The sequence below is a fragment of the Cannabis sativa genome, chromosome X, assembly GCF_029168945.1.
Source record: "Cannabis sativa cultivar Pink pepper isolate KNU-18-1 chromosome X, ASM2916894v1, whole genome shotgun sequence".
In the NCBI taxonomy this organism is placed as follows: domain Eukaryota; kingdom Viridiplantae; phylum Streptophyta; class Magnoliopsida; order Rosales; family Cannabaceae; genus Cannabis; species Cannabis sativa.
Window position 1 is genome coordinate 78,303,608 of NC_083610.1, and position 11,737 is coordinate 78,315,344.

The 11,737-nt window shown below is 28.8% G+C and overlaps 1 protein-coding gene and 2 long non-coding RNA genes across 3 annotated transcripts; 1 reads left to right on the plus strand and 2 right to left on the minus strand.

The window, feature by feature from the left end:
* Window positions 1-1,247: 1,247 nt before the first annotated feature.
* On the minus strand, window positions 1,248-2,528 carry LOC115695716 (uncharacterized). The gene is made up of 2 exons (XM_030622789.2): window positions 1,941-2,528; window positions 1,248-1,856 (listed from the first exon to the last, which is right to left on the minus strand). Exons 1-2 carry the CDS (start codon window positions 2,526-2,528, stop codon window positions 1,248-1,250), a joined length of 1,197 nt encoding a protein of 398 aa, XP_030478649.2.
* A 2,591-nt stretch (window positions 2,529-5,119) lies between these two features.
* Window positions 5,120-8,148, plus strand: LOC115698675 (uncharacterized). The gene is made up of 3 exons (XR_004008222.2): window positions 5,120-5,222; window positions 5,518-5,866; window positions 7,731-8,148. It is a non-coding gene; the product is annotated as an uncharacterized LOC115698675 (long non-coding RNA).
* A 711-nt stretch (window positions 8,149-8,859) lies between these two features.
* Window positions 8,860-11,508, minus strand: LOC115698690 (uncharacterized). Its single transcript, XR_009684966.1, has 3 exons — window positions 11,358-11,508; window positions 11,078-11,157; window positions 8,860-9,303 (listed from the first exon to the last, which is right to left on the minus strand). It is a non-coding gene; the product is annotated as an uncharacterized LOC115698690 (long non-coding RNA).
* Between the last annotated feature and the right edge of the window lie 229 nt (window positions 11,509-11,737).

The following is an 11,737-nucleotide window of genomic DNA, read 5'->3' on the forward strand; positions in this document are numbered from 1 at the left end:
TCAATACAAACAGTATTTTTAAACAAAATAAACAGAAGGACTAAATGTATGCATATAAAATTATACAAGGACTATTTATAACAAGCTGAATAGATTAAGGGGCATAATAGTATAGTGTCATAAGTACAGGGGGTAAAAAAGATAATTATTCTTATTAAAATTAGGAAAGGGAGAAGTTGATTAAATAAGGGAGAAAAGAAAGGGAGAACTTCTCCCACCAATTTTGTAAGGAATGCCATTAAGGGTAATGAATTTTTATTATTTTTATTTTATTTTTTAATATTAAATATATAATGACAATTTTGTCCTTTAAAATATGTCTTGCAAAATAACTACCATATAATATAGTTTAACTTAAAAGGGCAATTTAGTCAATTTAAGCATTCCGATTACGTTTCCTAATAAAGTAAACAAGATAAATCACAACTATTCCATTTCTAAAAAAATTTAGTAAACAACATATTACAAATATTGATTCCGATTATTTTTCATTTATTCCGTTACATTTCTCCATTAATTTATTCCGATTCTGATTACAGTATAGTAAACGTGCCATAAATGGGATTTAGTAATTAAAATTTAATATTATGATGTATTCATTCTCTATAAATACTAGCATTTTACATATTAAAAATGATCTGAAATTTTGTACTAGCATATACGTTGCATAAATATTATGAGAATTATTATTTAAAGTATTTAAGAAATTCGATTGGCACATTTTCATTCGATTTTGAACACTTTACCCATAAATAACAACTTATGAGGAGTAATTATTAGGGATTATTTCACAAATACACAAAAACAACAAAAAAAATTACAAAAATACGATTTCACGGAATTTTAAATATTTTTATGATTTTTTGATTTTATTTACAGAAAATACGGTATTTTTATATTGTACTCTTATTAATTTATTATTGATTTTTTGTTATGTTAATGCTATTTTTTGTTGTTGTTTTGATATTATTTAGATGTTATTTTCATATTACTTTTATGTAGTTTTCTTATTGTTTTCGTGTTATTTCTATGGAAAACTGTGTAAATATAAAAAAAAAATCTGTAAACGTAAAAATGTAATTTTTTTTACAAAAAATAATGTCTTATGTAACTATTCCTAATTATAATCTTAATATTGGGATCGGACTTCTATAATTTTTAGTGTCCTTTTTTATAAATTTCTTTGTTCTTATTATTTTTAATTATCAAACTGCCTTTTTTTTTTTTTTTGAAAGAAGTGTTCTTTATTAATGATTCGAGCAATCGCTCATAAGGATAGACAACAAGTCCAAAAAAACACTGTTAATGGAAAACATACGCTCAGCTAAATACACAGAGTGCCGAGCAACATAGTGCGCAGCACAATTCGCAGAACGCTTAACAAAAACTAAAGAAACATTACTCATACTATGGAGAAGGGTCTTGCAATCTTCTACCACTGGGCCGAAAGCTGAAGCAAAAACCTCAGCACTACGGACAGCTCCAGCACAAACCAAGCTATCAGTTTTAACAATTGCGTGGGAATGGGCGTGATTTTTCAGCCAACTCAGGGCCTCCCTAACGCCCATGATCTCAGCCAGTTCGGGTGACACTCTCCCAAACTTTAACCCAGCAAAGGCAGCAACTAACTCTCCCACTGTGTTCCTCACAACACAGTCGAACCCATGCTTTGAAGAATGCTCAAAAATGGCAGCATCTACATTAAGCTTGATACCTGAAACCGGTTTAACACAAAGCTCCAAACCATCTCCATCTTTGAGAGGAGACAATAAAGGAATGTTACCCTTTCCTTGAGCTTTCAACCATTGATCAAGACTTGCTGTAGCAAATGAAACCACATCCTTCACAGTACGAACCTAATGCTTCCAAATGAGATCGTTTCTAGCAGCCCAAATAGCCCAACACAACATAACAACTCTGCCCGTGGCCTCCCCAGAAACCAGCTGAAAAGTGTCCAACAACCACAGCTGAAGTGAGGTTGCATCTCTACTGGTAGTAGCTAAACCAGCGTAATTCCAACAAGCCCAAGCAAAATTACAAGACACAAAAAGGTGGCATTCAGTCTCAGCAAAGATGCCACAGAATGGACAAAGATTTTCAGTTAAAACCTTCTTGATACACAGATTTGACTTAGTAGCAAGACAATTTGAAGTCGCCCTCCAAACAAGATCCTTGGCTTTGGGAGGCACTTTGAGAGACCACAAAATCTTCCATAGACCATTGGAAGGTGAAAAATCTGGTGTGAACTTCATGCTATGCAACATGTTGTAAGCACTACGAACGGAGTAGAAACCATTCTTCTCAGCAACCCAATACCACGAGTCATCAATAGCCGAAGCAATTAGAGGTATACCAAGAATGAGAGCAGCGTCTTCAGGAGAGAAAAGATCTTGCACAACGTCGACATCCCAACTTCGATTATTAGCTTGGAAAAGGCTGCTAACGGTGAAGTTTTCCAACCCCTGAACAACCGGGTTTGGTGTTGGTCTGTCAAGAACAGGGAGCCATGGGTCAGAGGTAATTTGCATCGATAAGCCCGTGCCAATCCTTTTCCTCAAACCAGATTTAACAACATCCTTCGCAGAAAAATTATATTTAGCATCGCTTCTTTATCAACACTTTAAAAAAAAAGTGTTGCGAAACTGCTATAAAATTTATTTAGGCACACTTAAAAAATAAGTGTTGCTACATATCATCATCAAATTATAAATTATTAACTTTAATAATAATTATACTTTCATACGATAACACTTTAAAAATAACTGTTGTTATTTTATATTGCAATAAAAAAGATAACACTTTCTTAAAAAGTGTTTCTAATGAGCAATATTTTTTTAAGAAAATTAATATGTTTGAAATAAGATGTATATGTATATACTAGCAAAAAATTACGTGCGAGGCACGTATACTAAATTTTATGCTAGTTTTTTTCTATATTATTTGAAAGTGATATAATTAAAAATTAAAGAAAAAATATTCTTAGTTATTAAGTGAGATATTATTATGTGTATCTAAATATTATAGTATATAATGTTGTCAATTAAAAGTGAATACTGAATGCAATATATTAGTGTTTAAGAAAAATTGATGATTTAAATATGTTCTTAAGTTAATCCAAAAATAAACTAAAAATTGATGTTCCAATACTTAAAGAAACATTACTTAAATGAGTGTAAGATAAAAAAAAAAAAATTCAATCTCTAAATTATTGATAATTGAAGATAGTATTTGTGTAAAAAATTGTAGATAAGAAAACTAATGATACTCATTGGTGGATTTCAATCTTCATTTGCTTCGATAGAGACAATAGTGTAATTTTTGTATTTTGCACTTTTCATTCTAGCCGGGTCCGCATATAACTGAATTGTCTATTTTTTCGTTAATAAATTGAATATGGTAGTGTCGACAAAGCGGCGGTGTTCCTGCAAACAGTGATGTATTTTCATTTAAGATGATTAGACATGGTGTGCATAATTTATTTAATTAAAAGAATCAACTTATGAAAGACATGTAAAACTATTTTATTTTTTTAAAACTACACCTCTGCAGTATATTCCATTAGTTAGGTAGCGGTACACGAAAATATTTTTTTCACAATATCTGCGAACATGACAGCAGATAGGCTCTTTGTATTGTCATCAAGTTCAACATATGCTATAGCACTGTAAAATGCATAATAAGATTGTTACTATCTTTTTTAATTTTAACTTAATTTCAATAACATCACATGTTTTGTAATATACCGTGGTGTAGGAAATCTTTCTTGGCCGTATGTTGGCTTGTCACATATGATTTTTTCAATACGAATGTATAAATCTATTTTTTTATTACATGCATCACATGACATGTAATAAAAACTCTGGACAGTATCAGTTATTTTTATTAAGCAATCTATTTATTATTAACATTTCATGCCAATTTTTTATGTTTTTTTTTTAAAACAAAAAATAATTAGCTTAGTTTTTTTTACTATGTATTTTTTGTTCAAGATTTGTTTACATTGAACTTTTTGATGTAGTTTGTTATTTATTTAAAATAAGGTTGGTTTTTTAAGTTTTTTTTTTTTTTAAAAAAATAAAAATATTAATTGCAAAACACGTATAATTAGTTTTTTTTTTAATTAAATTTAATTAAATAATATTAATTGTAATATGTTAAGTTTTTTTAATTGAATTATATATATTTTTTATTTTCACTATTGCGATTACATTTTCTCATTTGAATCTTGTAACCGTAATTAGATTGCATGTTTATTATTTATTTTGGAAACTCAAAAACTGCTTAGGAAAAAAAAACACAAAATAATACAAAATCAAACCCTAAATATTTTTAATTATCACAAAAAAAAAACAATAAATATTTTTATTTTGTCATGTACTTATACATATTATATTAGACGTTTTCCACGATGATGGGACTAAATTAAATAGTATACCAAATTTGAATAGTATACCATTGAATGAGATTTTATGATTATTCATGCCAAACAAACCAAAATTCGATATCCTCTGATTCCCAAAATCATGAATTAAAAAAGCACTCAATCATATTTCTATCTATCAATGAATTATTGAATCAAGAGGCCTACATTAATGAAAACATAGTCATCAACCACTAATGGCGAAACAGCCACTTCACAGAATAATCTCAATTACAGTGAAAAAATAATAATCTAATTTTAAAATCTCATCATAACAATAACAATAAATTCAATTGAGAAATTAAGAAGAATATATTGATAAAAGACTAAAAATAATCACCTTCAAATTTTGAGTGTGAGCTCATCCTTTTCACCGTAGAGGTAGTGAAGAATGTAAGGGGTAACTCCAATGACGGCGACCCATGATCCGGTCATGATGACGTGTGTCTGGTAATTAAATATTAATGAGATTTGTTTTATTTTTATTTTAATATTTTATTATATATAAATAATACTTTATTATTTTATTATATATAAATAAAAAGTCACCCATGAATTTCTCATCATAAACCAAGATCATAAACCAAAAATTCAGTTATATAGGCACACTTAAACTAAATATTTTGTTATTTTATTCACACGTAATTTTTTTAAAATATAACTGTTTTATTAAGTGCTCCTACCCACTACACCGATTTTTTCTCCTGCAACACTCATCTTTTACTCCTACTCATACTCATTTCTTCTTCCTCTCTTAATGCAGACAGATGCAAGTTTCTATGAAATTTTTTCCCTCACCAAGGTACTAACTCCATCTATCTATCAATTAAAATTTATTACTCTCATTTCTTCATTTTAGAATCAAAATATCATTGCTTTATTACGTTTAGTTTTTACTTTATTGGAGATTGATCAATGACTTTGTGAATTTCATTTACTACAGTATTAATATTTATATACATATACTTTTTTTTATATCTTAAACTTTGGCTACATTCAATATTCATATATAAGTTTAAATTAATTTATTTAACATCAATTATTGAATCATGATCACCATTTTTATATATAAATATATATAATTTCTCTTTTTGCAGTCTACATGGATCAACAAAAGAGAATTTGAAGATAGAACAGCTTCGTGATGTCGAAAAGTGCTTTAGAAATCTATATAATTATTGGCTCTGTTCGGTAACAATTTTAAAAGTGGATTTTTATTTTTTTTAATCAAAATTATAAAAACATTATTTGAAAGTAATGTTCGGTAACTAATTTTACTTTTTGTTTTTTTAATTTAAAATCAAATTTAAATAAATTTTAAAAACAGATATTTTATGATTTTAAAAAATTTTAAAATCACTTTTTTTCTCATTTCATTATCTCTCTCTGGATCGTTCCTTGCTCAGTTCTATTTCGAAAATTCATCAATGGCTTCAGCTATTCCAGGTAAAGATTTCTTCATCTCTCTCTCTCTCTCTCTCTCTCTCTCTCTCTTCCTCTTGGTCTCTCCCTCTCTCTCAATTTTTTTCTAAGTTTGAAAAAATCTTCATCTCCATATATGCTTTCTACTTAGGGTTTGCAGGTTTATACTGTCATTGTAATATTGTTTGAGTTTTCTGCATATTTGGCTTTTTGCTTGTTCCCATGTACTTTTCGTGGGTGTTCATGTAAAATATTTCCAGATTGTTTGTTGGGTCTAAGTGATTATTCATTTAGATGGTGAGCATCTGTGTTAATAATTTTCTTCGAAGAATTTCGAACTTGCATTTTAATATTTCAACTGATTTCGTTTTGTACTTATGCTGATTCTACTGCTGCCATTTTTTTTTTTTGTTCTAGCTTAGTTTCTTTCTTCGTTTTTTTTTTTTGGGAAGAATTTCTAGTTGTAAAAACAGCTTTGTGGTGTATAGGTTTTGTTGAAAAATTTGTATGTATTAATCTGCCTTTCTAGTATCCATTACCTGTTTGATTAAATGCCTCAATGATTATGAAGTACATTTTGATGAAATGCCTCATTATCGTTTTCATTCAAGAGTTCGATGTAATTGACTAACGGGTTATCTATGATACTGTTTTAGAATATACCTTATTACTTTTTTCTTTTTGGTTCTAAGTTGGAGCAAACACTATAGCCACTTTGTGAGAGTGTAGGATTTGTTTGTTGGGTTCAAGAGCAAGCCAAGAGGAAAAAGTGTCATAATTTAGTTTAATTGTGAAATTGTGTTCTCTTTTCAACATGGCAACATCATCAACATCAAGATCTGTCATGGCCTTTTTTATACTTCTAGCATTACTATGAAAATTTCCCTAGTTTTGAATGTTGTAATTGTACAAAAGTTGGTCCAATGAATAACTGTAAGCTCCATCACTTTAGCTTTTGTGAACATGGTCACTGGCCGCTGTTTAGCATCTTGAAACAGAGGGTATTATTTGTTGTTCTGAATTTTGAGCTCTTTAAATCATAAGATTTCCATCTCTATATATCACTAGCTCTGCAAATCACAATGCCCATCTCAGTAATACCTTCTTTGACATATGATATATACAAATTTATATACCTTTTATTTGAGTTGTTTCGTACTGATCAGTACAAAATTATTACAATTGTTTTGTCTTCATGTTCGTCTCAAAGATTACTTTTTAAGGGACAGGAAATAAATTTATATAATTTTTACTGCCATTTTTGCTCTGCGTATACTGCCATTTTTACTGCTTATTTCATTGAGTTATGCTGCATTTGTTTTACTCTGTTATCTAGTCCTTATCCGCTGGTTTAGTCTACTTGTTGATGTGCTTCTGGTTGTTATTAGTTCATAACAATATGTATTTACCTTGTGAGCAATATTTTTATGATGATGTGCTCTGCATGTTAAAATTTGCAAATGCGTTCACTGATATCATTATGTTGTATGTATGATAAACCTTGTGAACAATTATGTATAATTATTGCATGTTGTCTTATCCATAATTTTATTAGGAGGGAGTTGTCATCTGATCTAAAGTTGCAGAAATTTGTAAACTTTAATTTCGTCAAAGATTTAATAATGCCTCGTGTTATCTTGAACCCTTGTCAGTATGTTGTTTTCTGCTTCATTTCCTAAGTTTAACAATGTCTCTCATATATTGTTTAATAGTTGGCCAATGTCAATTTACTTATTAAAAATAGATTTCATAGATACGTATGATGCACACCATTTTCCTTATTAAAGAAGCAGTTCTTATTTTCTTGTGCTATATCTTTTGGGTTCTGAGCTGGAGCAAACACTATAGCCATTTTGTAAGAGTGTGAGGATTTGTTTGTGGATGGCAGCAAAAGAAGAGATAAATCAATTGGCACTACGAGTTCTCGATCGGCGAAAAAAGCAAAGTTCTCACTTGCATTGGCAGAAACATTGACGGTATATAATGAAACTGCAAAGCGAAAGATAGAAATGTATGAGAATTCAATGACATTGACAAAACATCACTTATTGGATGAGTGTATTGAAGCTCTCAATCAAATTGACGGAATTAGTGGAGAAGTATACGCGAAGGCTATTGAGAAGTTTGAGAGCGAGTGTCTAGAGCATTATTTCTAAAGATGCCAAAACATTATTAATAATTAAAACTTTTTAAATATTTTGTTTCAAGATTAGACAATTATTAGTTCATATTTTATTATGATTTTGTCAGATTTGTGTTATAGATAATGAATTTTGTGATTTCAAATTACTTGAATTTTTTTAAAATGCTAATGAGTATTTTTTATTTAATTTTTTTATAATTATATATTTATTTAAAAATAAAAATAAATGATATTCATAATTTTTTTAATTAAAAAAAGAAAAAAAATCAAAATTTATGTTTTTTGTTTTTAAAATTAAAAAATAAAAATAATTACAAAACACATTTTTGTTTTTTGTTTTTAAAAACAGAAAACAAAAGTGATTGCAGAACACACTTTTATTTTCTGTTTTTAAAATTTGAAAACACAAGTGGTTGTAGAACGCATTTTTGTTTTTCAAAAACAAAATTTTAAAAACAAAAAATCTACTTTTATTTATCTGTTTTTAAAATTAAAAAGCAAAAGTATTACCAAACGCCACCATTAAATATCATGTAAATATAGGTGGTGTTTGGTAACACTTTTGTTTTTTAATTTTAAAAATGGAAAAATAAAAGTAGTTTTTTTGTTTTTAAAATTTTGTTTTTAAAAAACAAAAATGTGTTCTATAACTACTTTTGTTTTTAAATTTTAAAAACAGAAAACAAAAGTGTGTTCTGTAACCACTTTTGTTTCATAATTTTAAAAACAGAAAACAAAAGTGTGTTCTGTAACCATTTCTATTTTTCAATTTTAAAAACAAAAAACATAAATTTTGATTTTTTTTTTCTTGTTTTAAATAAAAAATTATGAATATCATTTATTTTTATCTTTAAACAAATATATAAAAATTATAAAAAAATCAAATAAAAAATACTCATTAATATTTTAAAAAATTCAAGTAATTTAAAATCACGAAACACATTATCTATAACACAAAACCGACAAATTCATAATAAAATATGAACTAATAATTGTCTAATCTTGAAGAAAACTATTAAAAAAGTTCTAATTGTTAATAATCTTCACTCATTATGCTTAAAGACTTGAAATCCTTGTGCTTTTGTCTTAACAGATTGTATTTGTTCCTTAATTGTGTATCAGTGTAACTTCTCTTCGCTTGTGCATAAAGCTCCTCCTTTATACGCTTCCATGATTGCTTTGTAAAGGTTGTAGTATTTCTATTTCCCTTCAAAACTTCTTCTTCCATAAGTTCAATAAAAATTTCTTCATGTTTTTCAGGCCAAACAGAAGCTTCGCTATTATCAATAATAACCACCTCACTATCTGTTCCTGTCATCTATTCAATCTACATGTAATTATAAAACTAATTCTAAAACTTATGTAAAAAAACCAATAAAATTAATTTAAAAAGTTACAAACTAATGCAAACTAATGAAGCATAATAGAATAAAATGTTGGCAACAAATGTTGGATCCTCATAAGGTGCAAGCTGGCTGCTATAGATATATATACACATTATCTATATCTATATATATAAATAGAATAAAATACAGAAAAGGTAACAGAATGGATCACTATCTGGGCAAATGATTTTTCCAAAGAAAAAATCTCTGTGTACAATAGTTCCAAGTGTTTCTCTAATTTCTTCAAAAGAAAAAGTGTTTCTCTAATAATTGCGCCATACAACAACTCTACTATCACAGCGCAACATGTAACAATCAATGGATCTTCAAATCTGAAATGGAACCCCCAAAGCTAGGTCATATTTTCTTACGATTATTAAGAGAAAGGTTCAAAACCAAAAATCAAATTCACAATTATCATTCATAACAAAAAGAAAAGAGGATTAGTAAAAGGCAATGGTAGGTCCTGCATATAATAAAAAGAGCCATTATTTTATAGCCCAACTGCTGCCTAAAAGTTCCATTGAATCCTCAGAATTATTCAATGCTTCGGATAAAAAAGAAAAGAGTACAGTGGAATTGTTCTGTTCCAGATTTTCAAGTGAAGCATTGGCATGGAGGATGGTAGATAGTAACAATTTTTTAAGGCATAACATGAAAGGCTGCCAATAATTTTTGTTTTTTGGTTCCAAATGAAAGTGGGTTTTAATAAATAATATACATTATTAATTAGTGTAGAGATCTAAGTAAAGCTAGGCACATGTATGTTTGTAAGATCTTTTTACATAACCGCACACTGAAAGTTTTTCTCTGATGAGCTAGCTTTATACCTGCAAAGCGTGCCTAACTAATGACTATGACATCAATGACTACAAGCTATTACTTCTTTGGTAACAAATGATGGCGACTTCACAACTACTTCCCATGCTAAAGTCTACAGAACTACTGTACAATATGATGAAATTTTTATATATATGAATAAGGCTTAGAATGAACAAAACTACAAATCAAATCAAACAGGAACCCTAGAAAAAAAATACAAAAAAAACAACTGGGAAAGAGTAATAATGTTGCTCTCAGACCCCTACCTTGACAATGTTAGTATTGGGATATGATATATAATAATATATGAAGAAACAAACAAGAACTGATCAAATAAAATTCTAAATTCTAAATTCCATTTTAAATAAAATCTAAATTTTACTATACTTGGAATATGTAATCTGTTTATATATATATTAATAAATAATTATAACATCTTTCTTGCTATGATGGGAGAGGAAAATATACTTTACAGTTTACACTGTAGATTTGACCTTTGAGAATGCAATAACTCTGGGTCTGGCGAAGAAAAGAAAGCTAAGAAAGTGCAGCAACTACAATAAAGCAAAATAGACACAACTATCACAGGTTAACTTCTTTCATTTCTTTTGGCTAGGCGAGGGGAACCAAAATGAGAAAACCAGGATCAGATCTCCATAGCTCTATTACTATTTCTTTACCCTCTTTTCCCAAACCATTCCCACACAAATGAAAAATTCCCCAAAACTGAACAATCTGTGATAACTTTCTTAGAGATGAATCACAAATTTAAAGTAAAGTTACACAAGCACCAGAGAGAAATAAATCGAAGAGACTACTAGAATCAAAGATCAGAGAACCAGAGAGAGAGAGAGAGAGAGAGAGAGAGAGAGAGAGAGAAGAAACCTGTGATGCCAAGAGGAGGAAGATGAAGCAGGTGCCGAGAACCCAGCAAGGTGCCTGAAGTGGGTACTTCAATCTTCTGCCTGTAATAGCAAAAAAAATATTTCTCTCTAAGAAACAACTTTCATTGTCATTCTCTTCTCATTTTTCATTTTCGGATCTGAGAATGAAGGAATAACAAAAAAAAATCTGAGAAATAAGGAGAGAGAGAGAGAGAGAGGCGAGATCTATAGAGAGAAAGGAACATAGAACCAAATAAATATACAGTGAGGAAGAGATTTACCTTTGAAGCCATGGAAATGAAGCTCTCCTCTGATGAAGGTGACTGTAACGAGAGAGAGAGAGAGAGAAAACCAAGATAAAAGTGTTTTTAAAATTTTTTAAAATCATGTAAAAACTGTTTTTAAAATTCAATATAATCTGTTTTTTAATTTTAAAAATAAAAAGTAAAACTAAGTTACCGAACACAATTTTTATTGGTGTTTTCAAAATTTCAATTTTAAAAACAAAAAACCATTTTTAAAATGGTTACCAAACATACCCATAGTTAATAGCTAGCATTTGTTAAAAAATAGAATGATTCAATTTACATAATTTTGTAATAGCTACTTATTTGTCATAATATTATTTTACCTATTCTATCAATGAATAATATAATTATAT

Excerpts from the sequence above, each read along its gene's own strand:
- LOC115695716 (XM_030622789.2), bottom strand. The coding sequence starts at position 2,528 with ATGCAAATTACCTCTGACCCATGGCTCCCTGTTCTTGACAGACCAACA. Across the intron at positions 1,857-1,940 it reads TGTTGGACACTTTTCAGCTG|GTTCGTACTGTGAAGGATGT; the intron begins GTTTCTGGGGAG and ends TGGAAGCATTAG.